This window comes from Stenella coeruleoalba (assembly GCF_951394435.1).
Source record: "Stenella coeruleoalba genome assembly, chromosome: 10".
NCBI lineage: Eukaryota > Metazoa > Chordata > Mammalia > Artiodactyla > Delphinidae > Stenella > Stenella coeruleoalba.
In genome coordinates this window covers 31,557,693-31,576,464 of record NC_137156.1, presented here as the reverse complement: position 1 = coordinate 31,576,464, position 18,772 = coordinate 31,557,693, and the positions used below count along the sequence as shown (strand labels likewise).

Below are 18,772 nucleotides of genomic sequence, written 5' to 3'. Positions count from 1 at the left end.
CTAGGGATATGTGCTGTGAAAAAAATAAAATAGGGTGATGTGATGCGGAAGAAGCATTTAAGCTGAGATCCAAATAGCCAGGAGGTGTAGCTCTGCCCCATCACCCCAGGCAGTGGGCAAGAAGAATGCCCGGTGGCTGGAGTGTGTAGAAGGTGAGATGCCGTCAGAGGGATGGGATCCAGGTCATGCAGGGCCTCGCTGGTCAGGATGAGAGGTTTGGATTTGCAGGTACCTACAGTGATGAGCCACTGGCAGATTTTAAGCAAGGTCATGATAAAAATGAATTTCTGTCTTTCAAAGGTCACTCTGGCTGTTTGGGGGAGAATTTTGTAGGAGGATGAGGGAGAAAGCAAGGGTGTGGCCGGGAGGCTGTGGCAGTCATGCTGGTGACAGGACGGTGCTTTATGCTTACCTGGAAGGGATGGGGATGGGGAGACTGCGGATTGGAGGCGGTATTTGCAAATACCCCTGTATCATCAAAATGTTTCAGTAGTTCTCCCTCCACCCCAGTCATTAGTTTACTTTAAAAGGAATAATCCTGCATCTTATAAAACCGTAGTTAATGTTTAGACGCTGTTCATACACCCCAGAGTGAAGTGGTAATTCAGGAATTGCTTGATTTATTAGGTGAATACAGAACCACCCACCTGGAAAATTCAGGCCAGCAATCCATTGTGAGAGCTGAAATGTTTGGTTTGGTTGTTTTCATTGACACATTAATCTGATTATTTCCAGTAGCTCCCCTTCCTTGGCACCGTGCAAACCCCGACTACAGTGCAGTGAAGTGAAGTGCACTGATGAGATTAATTAGGAGGACTGACCCACATTGTATGTCCTCCTCTTAAAATGTAGGTATTGTGTTTTTATGTCTTTCATGACCTTTATATACTATATGCTATACACTGCTTTTAAGATGGAGTGAAATGCTGTGCAGGGGCTATTAGATGATCACAAGGGAAGCGTGTGTGGCAACAGCCCTGACGGGAGGAGACCCCTGGGCAAGGGGCTGGGGGTTCCTTACATCAGGCTTGCTAGCTCATCTCCTGCATTTGAGACAAGGAAAGCTGGGTGAGACACCAGTACTTGTGCTCCCTGGGAATGGAGTCAACAACCCCGGACACCTGCCTCCCAGAGGACTGAGAAATGGGGACATGGCTTAAACTGGGAAGAACTTGAGTTGATAAGGGATGAGGGACTTGTTCTAAGCAGAATCTCAGAAGCACAAACTAGGGTTAAAGGAGGAATCTTCAAACAGCTGAGACTCTTGTATAGAGTCACTGCTGTAGTCAGTGATCACTCCCTTCTCAAATCCTTTAACCGGGCCTTCAAGAGGGAGTCTTCCCTCCCCCCACCCCCAAACCTTCCATTTGTGGTTCTAGTAATTAGCTTCCAGATCTTACGAAGATATGAGCACTTTTGACATTGCCTGTTTGAAAAGTAACAAAAGTCCTGCTCTCCACGGACACCAGCGTCCTCTTCTTCCTGCAGTGCCAAGGTGCAGAGGGAGGTGTGTCCTGAAAACCGTTACCACCATTTGTTAGCTTGTTTTAAAGGAAAGGAGAGCAGTAAACTCAGAGTCTGGGGAGCATATTTCTCGGTGACCTGATCCACTTAAAATTTAGTTGATGGATTTATACTGAGTTTTGGAAGCCCAAAGGACCCAAAATAAGGTACGATTCAAAGGGCATCAGCATCTCCTGGGATGGGACATGTAGAATAATTCCAGGGGCTCTGAAAACTTGATGGATTGGAATTCCGGATAACAGGTGGGACATTTCTTTAGCTGTGGAAGCTCATTCTTAACCTTTCTCTCTGGCTTTGTCATTTAGAATAGAGCAGTCAAGGAAGATTGAAACCAAAAGACTCAGTGTAAGGAGGATGCAAAACCAGATTGAGAAACACCAAATAACAGGCTACTGGGGAAAAAAGAATAGGCACTTTTTAAAAGGAATAAAACTTAAAGACAACAGGCTTGAGAAGGAGGGCTGTTTTCTCCCCAGGAGCCAGGTCTGAATCCTGATGGTCAGACTTGCTTCTTCCTCAAACGAGGGGTGGTCTTTTTGTGTGTGTGTGTGTGTGTTGTTTTTTTTGCGGTACACGGGCCTCTCACTGTTGTGGCCTCTCCCGTTGCAGAGCACAGGCTCCGGACGCGCAGGCTCAGCGGCCATGGCTCACGGGCCCAGCCGCTCCGCGGCATGTGGGATCTTCCCGGCCCGGGGCACGAACCCGTGTCCCCTGCATCGGCAGGTGGACTCCCAACCACTGCGCCACCAGGGAAGCCTGAGGGGTGGTCTTGATCAGGCTCATGGTCCCTTCCAGTTTTAAGGCTTTGGTCCTGTTCTTTTTTGCTATAACTTTGCAGTATTATGTTGAAAATCACTACAAAAGTGGGCAAGGAGGTAGATAACTAGGCCTCTATTTAGGGACCGTGGAAATAGAAAACTGGCGATGTGGTTGTGTTTCAGCCCCTGTGCAGACCTTCCAAGCTAGTATTTGAAGTGTCAGCTAGAAGCCACAGCTTACGCCCTGGGTCCCTGCAGGTGGCTTCGTGGCATTGCCCAGCTCTTTGCCGTGTTCCCTGGTGCCTAAATTAAGAGAAAAACTATTTCACCAAAGAACCCCACCCAAGGGTCTTCCTGCTAACATTTTAATACAAAGGTAACATTTCAAATGGTAAATAACAGAACTTCCGCTTGGAAGTTGGAGAAAAAAATCTTCCTGAAAGTTTGTAAAAATCGAATAAGCAAGTACCACTTGAGATTATGTAGAAGGCAGATTGGAGCCATTCACAGTGAGGAAAAGCTCTGCAGTTACTGAAAAATGTGGCAAGTGAGCTCTAACAAATAGAACAAATAAATAGGCAAGTTAGCCTTGAGGGAAACGGGACGAATAAAGAGATTTGTACAGATACAACCTGCGGGTTGGGACTGTGGATTCCGGTGGCATCACACTGGGTGTGACAAGGACCATGGCCCAGTGCAGTTTGAGGACGAGGGGCCTCCAGCAGCACGTCAGGATGCTGGTCTGAAGGCTGGGTCGGCCAGGAGACGCGGAGATTCGGGCAGGCGCCCCTGAACGTGTGAAGAAAAACTGAAGACACCACCAGGGAGGAGAAATCATCCTCATGGTGGGGAGGCTGGAGCTCTCCTGCTGCTCTAATTCAGCAACTCCCAGAGGAAACTGAAAAGACCCAGGACGCTCATGTCATCGATAACAGTGGCTTTTCTGATGGCAGAAGTTACGTAAGGCCTGCAGAAGAAGAACACCGTGTTACGACAGATTAGGTGCAGAGGAAAACGGGAAGGAGTATACAATAGCAACTATATCCAAAGGTGATAGTAAAATTAAGTGCATAGCAAAACTCAGGATTAATAATGATAATAATATTTAGATAGTGTTTTAAATATATAGAAAAGACTTTCACAGACATTCTCATTTGACCTCACAGCAGCTCATCAGAGTATAGATGTTATTATAGTCCCTGTTTTGCCAGTAGGAGTTTGGGTTCGGGGACATTCAGAGACTTGACCTCTAGGTCACATGGGGAGACGGGGGAGGGAAAGACTCAACCCCACATCTCTGGGCTCCAAGTGTGCTTTCCCCACCATGCGTTGTCATAGGGGTCTCCACATCAGAGCCAGATTTTGCTACAAAACCTGTTGGGTGTCATCCTAAGAGGGATTTTTATCACATTGGTCTTTCCAGGCTATCTTTGGGGGACATAACACCAGTAATCCTTCCTAAGTAGCCAATGTTCATGCTTACAGGTCAGAGAACCCAAAATAAAGTAAAATTCACCAGATTCCTACCAGAAACAACAGTGGAAATAATCCACCTTCTGATTTTTGTAAACCTGAATTTTATTCTGAGGTGAAAAATGTACATATTAATGAAATCTTAAAACCTGAAAGTATGTATTTTTATGTGTGGGGCAAGGAAACTTAAGCTACTTAAATTATGCATAACAATATATCCTATCCTGCAAGAGTTGGAAAGGTGGATATAAATATTTATATTAATTTCAGATAGCTCAGATCAAAACAATTTGCTGGAAAAGTCTAGAACAAAGAAGAAAGAGAAATAGCTCACATCATATCTCTCATTGAATGTGTGAGCCTAAAGCAAATTTTAACCCCCTTTACTGCTAAATTTAATGACGAAAAACTTTCTTGAAAAGCTAATAGTGTTCCCATTTTCTTTTGACCTCCTTGCAAACTGTTGTTAACAGTTATACTTTTTTTATTTTGTGAAAGAACTTAATTTTCTAATCGGCATTTTGTATATCGAGGGAAACCTGGTATTTTTCGCACAGTGGATTTATATACTTCATTTAAAAAAAGACTGTAATACTGTTTTTTAATGAATGGGCACCTTTCTTTAGAGGAACAGCACTTCTAATAGAATTTTAAAGGTACTTTTGGAATTCTCAAGGTTTTGTAATATGTAGCTGAATTCGAATTTTAGAGCTGGAAACCCATAAAGATGATTGAGTCAAGTTCCATCATTTTACTGACAAAGAATGGGGTGGGAGGGGGCTCCACCATGATCACCCTTCCCATTAGGGACACTGCTGTGACTAGAACCCTCCCCAACCCCGACTGCTAGCCCAAGGCTCTAGAATCCTATTCTCCTGCTACATATCTAATAGACCGCTGACATTATTTTGCTATTGCTGCACATGGCCATTGTGACCTAAAGGAAAAAAAAAAAAAGCTATCCCTGAATTATCTCCTTGGCCCCTTTCCTCTTTTCACCCTCGAATTAACTCCTTATGAATAGAACGAGTAGACTCTGCTCCACGTAGACTCAGCACCATCTCTCCTGGCCGGTCATCAGCTGTTTTGGGCCACATCTAGAGTGCACTCAGTGGACAGTATGCCCAGGCTGGGGAAAAATCGGGCTCAGGTTTCGGGCAGGCAGAGAACTTCCACTGTTGGAGGAGCTACTGTTGGACTATTTGTTGTGTTTTTGTGTGTTTCTCTCAAGGATATGGAGCTGACCAGGCCCTCTTTTTTTTTTTTTTTTTTTTTTGTCATCGAAACAAGTAGCTCCTCTCAGACACCTTAATACATAATTAGGTGTGTCTGTTTACACTTGGGAGACAGCGGTCTTCATGTCCTAAAGACGTACAAGGAGTCTGGGAGCAGCCACAAACAGATGTTGAAATTGTCCATTTGTGGCAGGGTTATTCCTCTAGCACCAGGAGTAAACATTGAGGATGAAACCCCTCTGCAGGGGTGGGTGTGTGTGTTGAGAGGGCAATGTTATCGAGCAGAGTAGAAAGTGAAAGGAGGTCCTCTTTTTCTTTTTTTTTCCATTTGCCTTAGTATTTGTTTATCTCCTACAACAAGGAAAATTTCACTCTTTGGCTTTGGCGGTTTGAAGGCTTTTGCCAAATGCTTTACAATCTGTAGGGTTTGATTTGTGTCAAAAAAAACCCACTTTGAGAACAAGGTTCTATGTAACTAAGATGTGTTTGTTTTTGTTTAAATCACTCAGAAGAGAAATCATCTCTTGTCCATTGTGAAAAGAGAGGTTTCAATCAAAGGAAAATTCTCCATATTCTAAAATATACAAACAGCTCTTTGAAATGGATGCCAAATCAAACTCTAAAAGGGACGTTTTTCTTGCAGAAGTTTTGAGTTAATTCCGTGTGCAGGGCCTGAGTGGAAAAACTCAGAATGTCAGAGGAACGAGTTACTGCAACACTGTGTTTGGATTCGGAAGTTACATAAGGAGCATTGTCTCAGGACAGTATGAAGACTTGTACATGGTTTTAGGCTGAATCCTAGCAAGAAAGAAAAAGAAATTCTTTTCAAAGTGAGTCCGTTTTTCAGTTAAATAAAAGGTTGTAGTTTGGTTTCTGATATTACTGGATATAAACCTTCAATGTGAGAAGGCATGCCGGTCATCACTTAAAAAAAAAAAATTCAATCGAGATCATCCCCGTTGTTAAAGAAATACCATCTTTCTCCCTGTCAGGACTTCTCTTAGGATGAAAAGTAGTAGACGCTAAAGGGACAAGTTGCGTGGGGAAAAGGGACAAATTAGGAAACGCAACAATTCCATCCTGGCTCTGCCGCTAATTGGCTGCGTCCTTGAGTTGGTGCCTCCTTTCCTTGACTGAGCTTCCACATCAGCTGGGCTTTTTGTGAAGGTAAAACCAGATGTATGTAAAAACAGTGACAACCTAAAAAGCAACATACACATTTGCAACATGATTTTTTAATTGAACTATTATTTTTGAGAGTCAGTGTCGACGTGGGACGGGACAGTTTGCTTGGGACTGAAAAAGCCAGAACAAATTTTTGCTCTTAGTATAAGGGAGCAAACCCAGGGGACAGGTTAGAACGAGAGATGCACCCCAGAACCGGTGGGCAGAGCAGTGCTGTGGGTCTGGGACTAACCTGAGCCCTTTCGGTGCAAGTAAACCACAGGGGTCGTAGGTCAGGAAGAGCCGTCGGCTGCAGATGGACAGGCAGAAATCAGAAGGCACAGGCAGAATGCAGTTAGAGGCAAGGCTTTAGGTCAAACCTGGCATCACCATCTCTTTCTCCTCTCACACATTTAAAAACTTCCTGAATGTCACTCTGAGAGGAGCTACAGTGCGTTTGAAGATATGGAGGCCAGAGTTGTGGTTCTCGAGGAATTTACAGGCTGGTAGAAGTGGTGAGGTGATTGTAGGTCCTCTGCGTGTGCACGCCTGCCTAGAAGAGAAATATAAGTGAAGAACGAGGTGCAGAGGGAGGAGGGGTCACTCTGGGCCAAAGCAAGAACACGAGAAGACTCTTGGAAGCGGAGGGGGATTGTGAGGTAGATTTTACAGGCTGCTTAGAATTTCAAGGGATTGAGATAGAGTGGAGGTGGGGACACTGAGGGCTGAGGGGAATAACGTAAACCCAACGCCTGAAGGAGGGAAAATGGAAGGTGGACAGGACAGAACATGGACAGGGGTCCAGTCTGAATGGATTGTAGAGCTCCCAAAGAAGGAGCGTGAGAAACGAAACTGGAAAGGGAAGTTGGGACAGGATTGTTACTCCAGCAAATGTTTGCTGTATTCCTAATAGAGAGATCTAGAAACATACACACAAACCCGAGTAAAAAGCGTGACCTGAAGTCACAGAACGGGTAGGAAAGCTTGAGGAACCAGCAAGTTGGATGAGACGAGGATTGATAAGCCATCTGGGCAGCAGATACAACACACACACAAGTGGACCTTGGATCTAAGGCTACCTTCTGTCACGACCAGGAAGCCTCTTACATGGTCTGCCTGGGACAGGAACCCCTCCCAGGGCATGGGCAGAGGGAGCCGGTAAGTGGATGCGTCTGACTGGAGAGGGAGAGAGGGCACTGGGTAAGGACAGGTCCCGGCAGGACACAGCTTGAGGCTGAAGCCTGTGGCTTTGATCCCAGATTAACGTGGGTCATATCAGGCCCGGGAGAGCTGTAGCTTGTGGAGCTGACGTCGAGCCTGAACCAGAGCACTTTGGTCATCTGGTTCACATGCTGGGTCTTGGGACATCGGCTGGTTTGAGACACAGGCGTTAAGGTTCAGGATGGCTTCAGGGCTGTGGGACCACACCAGGGCGCTAAGCCCTTTGAAGGGAATTTTATTTGAAAAACACGGTGCCCCGAGCTTGTCACATTTTGAGCGATGCTACCTCCAAGGCAGCTGCTGCCTGGAGCCTTCCTGGGTCTGCGCCAGAGGCAGTCACAGGGAGAGTCTGCAATTGCATTGGTGCTGGATGTAGTCTATCTGTTCCTACTTTAAGAAGGGGAGAATCGAGCTGGATCTGAAAACAGTCTGCGCATTTAGGGGATGGTGGAATGTGGTTGCTATGGTAATTATTTGCTCTCCTAGCCTCCTTTTCCCACTGCAAGAGGCTTTTTTTTTTTTTTTTTTTAACAGAAGAGTTTGGTTGGGTCTGGAGCTGGGTGTGTGGAGTGAATCAGGAGTTTCGGGATTCTAATTCTCAGCTCACGTCTTTCCTAGCTTGGACCCAATTTTTAAATTTCCCTTCATCTCTGGCTCTACTAATTCAAATAACACCGTATGAAGGAATACCCTTTTGAGACGGAGGTGTTTACTATTTGCTGTGTACTTTTGCCCGTTCTCACTTACAAGAGTCTTACCCAATGAGAGAACCTGGGGAATAAATAAAGTGACTTGCTTATGATCACTCAGAACATCAACGGTAAGGACCATATGAGAATTCTGGGGCTGAGTCGAACACGGAAAATAGGTGGCAGGAATCAGCCCCCCCACCCCACCCCGTTCCACATCCCATCCCCACCTCCATCCCCAGGCCTGTCACTGACAATTGATCAGAACCCTCTCCATCATTGCCCTCCAGGTAGGCATGGCCACCAGTATGTTAGAACTCGCATGAAAGTGACACAGAATCCCTGAACCGTGGAGGGGACTGTGGCAGCTGAGCCCCCTAGGTCTGGGGCCAGGTCCCAGGCCACCATTTACTGGTCTGTCACCTTGAGGAAATCACTTTGCTTCTTGGGGCTTCAGTCTGTCATCCATAATGTGGGGTCAGTGATAACTGTCTCCCTCCCAGGGCTGGGGTGAGGATTTAATGTGAGTAGACATCTCCCGTGGAGTACAGATCCTCTGCAGGTGGGAACCTTCGAATCTCTTTCCCCGTAGTAAAACCTGTGACACCGTGGGATGCTGTGACTACAGAATCACTTGGAGGATTCCTGTGCTTGGAGCAGAGACTGGTCTGTTAAGCACCGGCCAGTGCTGGTACCCAGCGCATCCTCAGGGCATTCCTAAACGACGTGCCAAGCTTGAAAGACTTTCCCACTGGAGCACCCCAAAGGGCAGAGGGAACTCGGCTCCTTCCCCACTCTGCGCCCCCCAGTCTGCTGACGTAACCCAAAACAACCCCACCTCTTGCCTGGAGAGCATTTTCTTGTCTCCTGTTGTACCTTAAAATTAATGTGAATTTTCCTCCATAGTGTATCTGCTTTGGTTTTAATATAAAAATAACGTCTTAACTTACTAATATCAGTTCAATGTCCCTTTTTAAAGTCCCTCCCCCATTTGTTCCCTTCTTATATTTCATGCCTTCCTATCAGCTGAGCTTGATTGTCTAATATATAACATCTCAACCAGTTCATAAATTTCTGCTTTTAATATAGTCTGAGTTACCATTAGCACAGGCCACAGGAAAATACCAGGCTGTCCCTTCTGCATTCAGGCTTTTTGGAAAGATTTACTTAGGAACAATTTATCATTTAGTTGCAATTTTTAAAATAATCTTAATTGGCCACATATGTTATCGAATAAAAGCCGGTCTCCTAGCCTCTGCCTCTGTCCGCGTGGTCCCACCCCACACGTGCGCATGCGCACTGCATGTTGCCAGGATGTCAGAAAATTATGCCACCCTAGGCAGATACCGTCACAGGAAAGCCTCCCCCTGATTTAAGACAAGATTACTGATATTGAAGCTGTTATTTTTAGGAGGGAAAGGCTGTTGCTTCTAAACCTCTGTCCCTCTTTTTCCTAGTTCCTCCTGTCTTAATTGTGGCTCTGTGTTTTGGTAGCCATAAGTCATTAGTGGTTTTTAATTTCTCTGAAACTGAAATAAGGTCTGAAAGGGTGGATTTGTCCCTTTTTCCTCCTTTTCTTCCTTCTTTTTTTTTTTTCTGGCTAATCGGAGGAACGCAACCACATCTGAAGCCACTTGGCTCATTATGAATTTCATGGAAACTGATTCTCTGAAAGTGTTTCCATATGTGTGTTCCCCATATATCCCATCCTCTCTAAATGGGAGCACAGACGTGTGCATGGGCTGGAAATGGCTTCAGGATGTGACAGAGCAGTCATATGACCACCGCGGCACTGTGGGTGGCCCCTTCTGAAAGACACGGTGTCCTGGGTGCTGGCCTCCTTCCTGTGGCGGATCTGGTTTCAAAGACTATCCACCCTTCGTAGCCTTTAAAAAGTTCTTAATCAAGGCCTAGCAAGAAGATCTCTCTCGTTTTTCCTCCGTTTCTGTCCCCCCTTCACCCTTTGGTTTCTTCCTTCTCTCTTACCCTCCCTCCCCATGCACACACGGACACACACACACACACACACACACACACACACGCACTGCACATCTATGGCCTCCCTCCTTCTCACCGAGAGGAAATGTATTATTCCAACCATATCCTCAAAATTTGGGTGGGTTTAAGGGATGGTTGAAGTTTCTGAAAATTGCCAGGTTGTGCGTTTTTGGCTTTATTTTTATTTTTATTTTTCCTTTTTCTCTCTCTTTCCTTCAGCATAGCATACTTTCTTAGCCTTGGGATCAGCTGGTCTTTCAGAATTTGTGAGGGTGCAGTGGAAAAGTACAATTCATTACAACACGGAAAATAAATATTTATACTGGATAGTCGAGGCACTTTTCCTCTCTTTTGCAAAACCGTGGAGCTTGCTGGTCTGACCTCTCATTATCTTCAAAAAATCGATTTCAGATCCTCATTTTGCTGCTTTCTTCTCCATCAACGTGATCCATTACATTTCTCCCACGGCGGGTATATTTTTCCACCCATTGTCTAATGAAATTAAAAGTAAAACTAATTTAGTGATTGATACTTGATCATTTTAATGTGAGGGGACAAATTCAGGGAAAGTAAGAAAACCGATGTAAAAAATCTCTTAAAACCTCAATGTGGAAAATGCAAAGTAATGTTCTGCGTAGAGTCCAAAGTTGATTTTTAGGTAATGTTTACATAGCATTTCTGCTTCTGTCATGTTGCTTGCTTGGGTCTGTGCTAGTAACTGATCGTTTAGTAGATGTTTTGGAAGTACGCGTCTTTTTTCAGTGCCATACCGTGAACGAGGTAGGGGAGCTGCTTTTTTTTTTTTTTTTTTTTTGGCTGCACAGTGTGCGGGGTCTTAGTTCCCTGACCAGGGATCGAACCCGTGCCCCCTACAGTAAAAGTGAGGAGTCTTAACCACTGGACCGCCAGGGAAGCCCCTGCTAGGTAGGATCTCAAAGAAGGATACACGGTTCCTCTTCTTCATTTGCTTTCCCTTTAGCTGGAAAATGAAAATGCTTCTCTAAAACCAGTGATGATACTTTAAAATGCATGGAGTGGTAAATTTACATCTGTAAACGTTGCAGATGTATAGGGTAGGGAAAAGGTGATAGGGATTTGTATACCTGGGAAGTCCTTGTGTAGTGGTGAGCTTTGAAGGCAGTGCTTACGTACCCGGCTCTGGCAGAGAAAAGAGAGGTGGCCGTGAGTCTGGGGATGAGCAAAGCTGTAGTGAGGGTTCTGAGTACATGCCCCGCCCCAAAGAGGAAGGTTCGTACCGAGCAGTAGTGGGACGTGACCGTGGAAGAGTAGAACAGAGGGCTCTGACTATGCCAATAGCCTCACCCTTATTTTCCGCACCCCCTTTGCAGAGCTGCTCAGTCACGCCTGGTGAAGGGTGGCTGTGACCTGTGCTGGGTCGGGATGACACCCTGTGGTTTCAAGGCTCTGCCTCTGTGTGGCCTGAAAAGGTGGAAGATTTTCCCCTTCTGTGTGTGTTTTCATAGAATGCAGATCTCTGGAAGCTCAAGGCCGAAGCTCTACGTTTCCCCACTGGCACGCACTGTCAGGGATGCAGACAGGGAGTAGCACACTCGGGCCTGAGACAGGAGGACCGCGTTTTCATCTCGGGATGTCACGCAGATCCACGTGTCTCCAGGGTGCCATCTCTTCATCTATAAAGGTCATCCACAATTCTGGATGATGCTGACATACTGGCTCTATATACTACCTAGAAATTCAGACAGGAAGCAAGCTTTCCAGCCCACTCCAAATAAACCACGTGACCTTAGTGGCAACAGTTACCTTGGGGTCCAGAGGGAGAGGAGCGTGCTGACTCGCCTTCCCGCAGGCTGTACCTTTCTGGCCTGGCTGTCTTTCTCCTTCCTCTCTTCTCCCCGTGGCTCCCCAGTGTAGACTTACACACAGATACGGGCTCTCAGGATATTGGGGACAGCACGGTGGCAAAACAGAGGAATCCGTTCACTAGTGGCAATCGCCATTTGCGGGCCCCTGTCTGAAACGTGAGGTCAACTGATGTAACAATGCTCGGGGAGAGCTTTGAACACCCTTTAAAGAGAGCTTTAGGAGGTTTTATAGGTATGGAATCGTATTTGAGTTACATTTTAGGTTTGATGTCAGCATTACTTAATGTTTATTATAATATCTATTTGCTTGATGCGTCAAAAATGTACCAGCTGTTGTGCGGAGTTCCTGATCCCCCAACTAATTTACTTATTTGTTGATTTATCCATCCCTTCATACACTTATATTTAAAAAAAATTTAAGCTCTTATAATATAGACAGTTCTGAGGGATATGAAAGGAAAATAAATCATCTTTACCATCCAAAGCTTACTTTGTAGTTGGAGAGCACAGGCTACGAAACAGCTAATAATTCAGTAAAGTAGTGGCTGAGGGCCCGAAAGAGTGACATGGAAAATAAATGCTATTTCGAACAGGAGTGAAATAGGAAATTATATAATAGAGCAGTTGGGAAGGTGGCAGCCAAAATGTAGAAGGGAAGAAGATTCTTAGAGGAGAGTGGCTCTGTGGAGATCTCATGTATTATATGTTCCAATAGAAAGGATGCTGCGAGGGGGTTAATAAAAAGTACCCGGACGTTGTTATTTGAGATTTAGTGTGGCGACAACTCCCACCATTTGGAAGGCCTCGATGAAGCTTTGAAGTTAACGCCTCATTGCCGAGAAGCATGATGGCTTTTCATTCTGTATATTTTTGCCCTTGCATTAAAAAAGGGCAGAGGACTCTGCATTTGCCCATCTGTGTTCCACCTGGATTCAAGGCCCCTTGTCCTTTTCTCCGCCCCGACCTGCCCTCCTTGGCTGGGGCGTGTAAATTCCACTGCTGAGAGGGGGTGATACATGGGTACGATGTTTCCTAGCTGACAGCCCCGAATGGCAAGTACCCTGGTCTGCTATTCTTTTCAAACTCCTATTTCCATTCTTTTGATAGCTCTCCTGGCCCATTTTCAGCCAACCATAACGTCTTGAGGGTCTACTGAATAAGAAAATGCATGTGAAAGTACTTGGTAAAGGCCTAGAAACATCAAGTATCATTGTTATTAAGCCCCAAAGGGGAAAACGAACAGGGATTAGACTATCACTGCCCTCCGCAGCTCACTCTAGTTAAGAGTCAAGTATGACCCAAGATAACTCTCCTTAGCCATCGGGGTGTGGAAGGCACTGAGTGGAGGCTTGCAGGCTGCAAGAATAAAAGATCAGAGCTTCTCTTTTATTCTCCCTTATCTTGGTTTCACTCCTTTCCCCTACACTTTCCACTTGCTTGGGAGGCCCAAGAGACCTGGTTGGGTGAAGGGAGGCCATTTCGTTTTTCCCCATAGACTTTGGCGGATAGGAGCAAGAAATTTTTACTTTTTTTTTTTTTTTTTTTTTGCGGTACGCGGGCCTCTCACTGTTGTGGCCCCTCCCGTTTCGGAGCACAGGCTCCGGATGCGCAGGCTCAGCGGCCATGGCTCACGGGCCCAGCCGCTCCGCGGCATGTGGGATCTTCCCAGACAGGGGCACGAACCCGTGTCCCCTGCATCGGCAGGCGGACTCTCAACCACTGCGCCACCAGGGAAGCCCAGAAATTTTTACTTTTAACATTGATTTTATTTTTATTTGAGCTGCCGGGCATTTTATTAATATATTCTTCCCCAGGTACACTGGGTTGTGAAAAACTGCTGCTGCTGCCGTTTCAATGAGCAAGGTTCTTGCAGCTCTATTTATGATAACTACATAAATCTGCAGCTGTCTGACTGGCTAAGGGTGCAGCGAGCAGTTGTGGAATGAAATGCATCTGTAGGGAACCAGCAGATCCTAAGGGAATCAAGCCCTTGACCTTGGTCTCATTCACATTATGCCACGAACAACTGAATTAGTTGCTCACTGTTGAGCAGATTAGATCAACAAGTCCCGAAAGAGTTTTTAAATAGTGTCCCAAGAACAGTAGCTCTCATTGGGCAACACATGGGCACCAGAAGAACCTACTTAAATATTTCTAGGCAAGTTCATTTCGGCAGATAGGCTGTAAGACAGCAAATGTATCTGTGGTTGTGTCCACCGAATTCCTTAAGGGTGACTAAGACTGCAGAGCGGTTAGAGGTCGAAGAGGTCTTGTCTAGCTGCGGTTCTGCCTCTCTGGAGCGTTGTGATTTTTGTAGAGCACATGGCTCCCTTCTCCGCTTAGCTTCCCTATTTGTCAGCGGGTTGGATTAGGATCATCTAAACAGTCAATGAGGGGTTTGGATTTGTTTTTCACTGGAGTACCCCAGACTAGCAGAGGAGGATAAATGGGTACCTTAGGGAATCCGGGGGGCATAGTTTAAAGCTTCACAAGTGCAAACTTTTGTTGAAGTCATTTTTGGTTTGTCTGAAAATTCACCCAAGTGTTGCACTCTACTCCACATCACGTCCATGTTTACTGTACAGCATACGCTTGTCTCCATGCTGGGTAAAACGAGCCTATCAGGAAGATGCACCATGTTTATCTTGGGCTTCAAGTAACTCCTGGCAGTGCTGGCTTTATTTAATCGGTAGGTTGTAATCTGGAGTTTTAAACTGGCTCTAAGGCTACAAGGCAGATCACTGGGGCCGTTACTGAGCTTCGGCATTACATTTCTAAAATTAGACTGGGGTGAGAGTACTTTTAGAACTCTCCAGGCTTTCATCCTGATCCTTTTAGTAAGTAGATATTATATTTTCTTTCCTTTAGTTGATATAATATCCAGGTCTATAGATAGTTTGTAGCTGTACGTAATGTGGCTGGTGACATGGGTATGAATAGTTTAGGACACAAGGTCGAAATAACCTGAGAAGATGGTCTAAAAGAAAAACTGAGTTCTTGTACAGAATGGAGATTAGAAGTACAGGTACCACCCCATTCAATGAAAGAAAATTTAGTTATATCCTTTGCTTCTATAATAATTATTATAAATAATCGAAGGTTAGGAAGGGGTTTAAGTTCTTTCTTTTTAAGTTTAGAATTCCTTCCATCTCCCCATCATTGATTATTATATAAGAGCTCTCACATGATACTGCAGCAAGTTGTTAAAATTTCTTCCTACAGAACACATTGCAGTGTAACACGAAATAACTAAGTTCTAGAAAATTTTATTTTTTGTAACATAAAAATTACCGTATCATCCCTTTAAAGTCCTCCTGAGCTCTCTTTGCCCAGAAGGAGTTAATCCTCAAGACATGACAGTCTCAAATGACTAGAAGTCATTGGTCAGAGTTCTGTAAAGCCAGCGGAAGTTTGTTGCATTATTTTCTGTAAACCACAGCCAGAGCTCATTACTTGAAAGATGAATGTCCATTTGCATTAGCGGGCATTTAGAAGCCAAAAAGGTAGAGTGATCCTGGCATGTGATGGATAATAAAAACATCAGACAAATGTATCAGGTACAATCGAGAAGTTGGGGGTGGGAGGTGGAGAGAGAAATTCAAAACCACACTGGAGTTTACTGGCAGGGTCCCCACATAAAGGGTTTTAATGAGGCTTCTGCCTCAAAATCAGGGAACCCACCTGGAATTTTAATTATGGCGACAGTATATTTTAAGTATAAATACCCACGAGAAGCATTTTTTACATTGCTGAGCCTACCTGTGTGAGCTCTGTGCTCCCGTGGGGGGAAAACGCTGGTGTTGTAAGGGTGCCGTCTTTCCATTTGAAATTGCTCACATTGTTCAGGTACTACAGAAGCACAGGGCAGGGAGATGGCAGATCTCATCTGGCCCCGTTGGCGATTCTGTCCTAATCACTTCTTGTACCTTTTCACACCTGAGCTTGTCAGAATTTCCTATTTGGGTGGGGTTAGGGAGAGGCCAGCGGAGGATGGAAGAATTTATAAAAAGCAGAGAGTAACTGCCCAGACTGTGCTAGTTTTGGTTTGTCATCTTGAAAGTGTTTGCTTCTGGTATTAGAAGCTGCTCACCAGCTTTTGACTCTCTGCTTATGGGCCTGTGGATTCTGGGAAGGTACTGTGAGGGGTGGGACCTTCTCTGCCTCCCCTTCCCCACCCCCAAGGCCGTTGCTTCTCCTCCTGTCTTGGGATTCACGGTGATAGAACGTTAGAGCCGGAAGGGAACTTAGAGCTCATCCCCTCATTTTACAGATGATGACACTGCCACCTCTGACTTCTGCCTCTGGCCTTCCACTCTCAGTAAGAAGAGCCAGGCAGGTGAGACTTTTCACAATTGCTGGGCTGGGCTGGGTGGGGCTGTCTGATTGGGACTGTCCATGAGTGAGAAACACCTTGTTAACGATATATTGCTTTGAAGTAGTCACTTCTTGCTATCAGTGCACATCACGGCACTTGACCCGAGCATTTTATAAAGAACACAGGCAGTGTGCATTTTAACAAAAAATGAACAACTCTCGATCAGCACCTTGAAAGAAAAATATTGGGATGATTCGTTTAATAAATATTATAGTATCCAAGAACGTGGCTAAGAAAATGGAAGCTGAAGAAGTACCTGCTCACTAAGACCTTCAAGAATTGCTGAGTGCTTTCTCTTACAGACAAAAGCGGTAGGAAAAGCAAATGTATGAGATACAAAGGATTGGAAGATTTTAGGTGTGAACAAAATCTTAAGAACACTGGTATTATAAAACAGCTTGTCACAGTTCTGTCAGTGTTAGAAATTCATAACTCTGTCTTTAAAGATCACAACTATAAGTTTTTGGCATTTCCGAAAACTAATTTCCACACGAAGTAGTTTCTAACTGTGGTTTCATAAGTTAAGTGCCAGAAATACCTATTAAGGAGGCACCCTGTTAGCTTTAGAAGTTAAAGGACTTTACATTTTAGAGGAAAGCTGTCTTTGCTTCAGGTTCCCAGTTCAAACTGGCCTGAAGCTAATTCTGTAGGATGTGGTACAGGGATCCGGAGGGTGGATGGTGAGGTACCCTCCTGCTTTATCTCCTCTACCAGCGAGCCTTTCCCCAAAGCTGCTGTTGGCACGTGGCCTTAATCAGGTCCTACTCCTCCCATCAAGACTTGAAATGCAGTGATTCCTAGGTACCAAGCCTTCCCCCCACCCACTTTCAAAACCTGCTAGTTTATGACCCTTGGGAGAATTTCTAAGGGTCAGACACTCCCTATACACCCCCAGATAAGTAAGATAGTTCCAGAAAACATTGAAATCTAGTTAGATTTTTTTTTGAAATCTGTTACCAAGTTGAGGAATAAAACAGGATTTCACATTATTTTAAGAGTTGAAGTGATAGGCCCATGCTAGGGTATCTTTTTGACGTTCCTTCATTGACAAGGGGCCCTGCTAAGAGTACCCCAAACAAAACGGATCACTTTGGAATTTCTTTATATTGGGTTGAGGAAAAGAAACGTTGTCCGACTTAGTAAAAAGGTCACTTTCAAATATCTGAGGTACAACAAGGAACAAAAAGAGAGGGGAAAAAACATCAATGAGGATTCAGTCTTAAAGTCTGGTGAGTGAATCTGTCTGATCAGGGTGTTGGGTTGGTTTACACACACGACCTAGCACACATTTGGGCTTTCAAAGCCCTTTGGGATTCTCTGGGGGTGAAGAACTTGAGGCTCAACGCTGCTAAGACTGTAAAGTGAAAAACAAACAAACAGAAAAGCCCCAGAAGTCTGTGTAGTGACCGGTGCATTTGAAAGTCTGTTTGTGGCTTGCTGTTCCTTTGGGGGAAAGCTGAAGTTTTCTTTCTTTTCTTGTAAAAAAAAAAATAAATTCTTTCGTGATTTTAACTGCTATTTACAGATGTTTCCCTCCCCCCTCCCCATCTTCTGTTGTAATTTTTAGGTGCTTCAGAACTGGGCCCTTTTTCAGACCCCAGGCAGTTCTCAAGCATTTCATCCCTCACTGAGAGCCGCTTCTCCAACCCACGAATGCACTATCCAGCCACCTTTACTTATACCCCGCCAGTCACCTCAGGCATGTCCCTCGGTATGTCCGCCACCACTCACTACCACACCTACCTGCCACCACCCTACCCCGGCTCCTCCCAAAGCCAGAGCGGACCCTTCCAGACCAGCAGCACTCCATATCTCTACTACGGCACCTCATCAGGATCCTATCAGTTCCCCATGGTGCCCGGGGGAGACCGGTCTCCTTCCAGAATGCTACCGCCGTGCACCACCACCTCCAACGGCAGCGCGCTCTTAAACGCAAACCTGCCTAACCAGAACGATGGCGTTGACGCCGACGGAAGCCACAGCAGTTCCCCCACCGTTTTGAATTCTAGTGGCAGAATGGATGAATCTGTTTGGCGACCCTATTGAAACTTCCTCAGCAGTGGCCCAGCGGTCTCTGGGAGCCACATCCCAAACGTACCAACATATACATATATAGAGAGTGCGTATATATGTATATCAACTAGCCTATCTACAAAGTGCCTATCTTTTAGAAGGTTTTTTTTTTTTTTTTTTTTTTGTCTTGGCATTCACTCACTCTGTCATGATCTTGCAACCCTCAGAGGGTAGCTCTTGAGAAGCAAGAGGCCCAAGAGAGACAATCCTAATCAGATTTCAGATCATTCTCTCTTTAAACATGTACCTTTGCGAGCAAACAAAGGAAAAAAAGGTACTTTTGTTGCTGTTGTCATTTGGTCTGTTATCCTCAGTAACCTGTTCAGATGCCAGTTCAGAGAGGTGGACTCCAAGTTCAGGAGGAAAAGCAAAGACGCTTGTCCCCTGTGCTTTGAAACCACACACCCTCACGGTGCCG

General features: G+C 45.2%; 1 protein-coding gene across 4 annotated transcripts in view; it reads left to right on the top strand.

Annotated features, from left to right (window-relative positions):
* Nucleotides 1–18,560, top strand: part of RUNX2 (RUNX family transcription factor 2) — a gene marked incomplete at its 5' end in the record, with an annotated part of 209,322 nt that extends 190,762 nt beyond the window's left edge. For 3 of the 4 annotated variants that reach the window (XM_079933087.1, XM_079933089.1, XM_079933088.1), the window contains 2 exons: nt 16,177–16,242; nt 17,849–18,560. In XM_079933087.1, coding sequence (XP_079789213.1) covers nt 16,177–16,242; nt 17,849–18,327 — 545 coding nt within the window. In that variant the 3' untranslated portion in view covers nt 18,328–18,560. The remainder of the gene's footprint in view (nt 1–16,176; nt 16,243–17,848) is intronic. The other variant, XM_079933086.1, reaches the window with a different exon arrangement.
* Between the last annotated feature and the right edge of the window lie 212 nt (nt 18,561–18,772).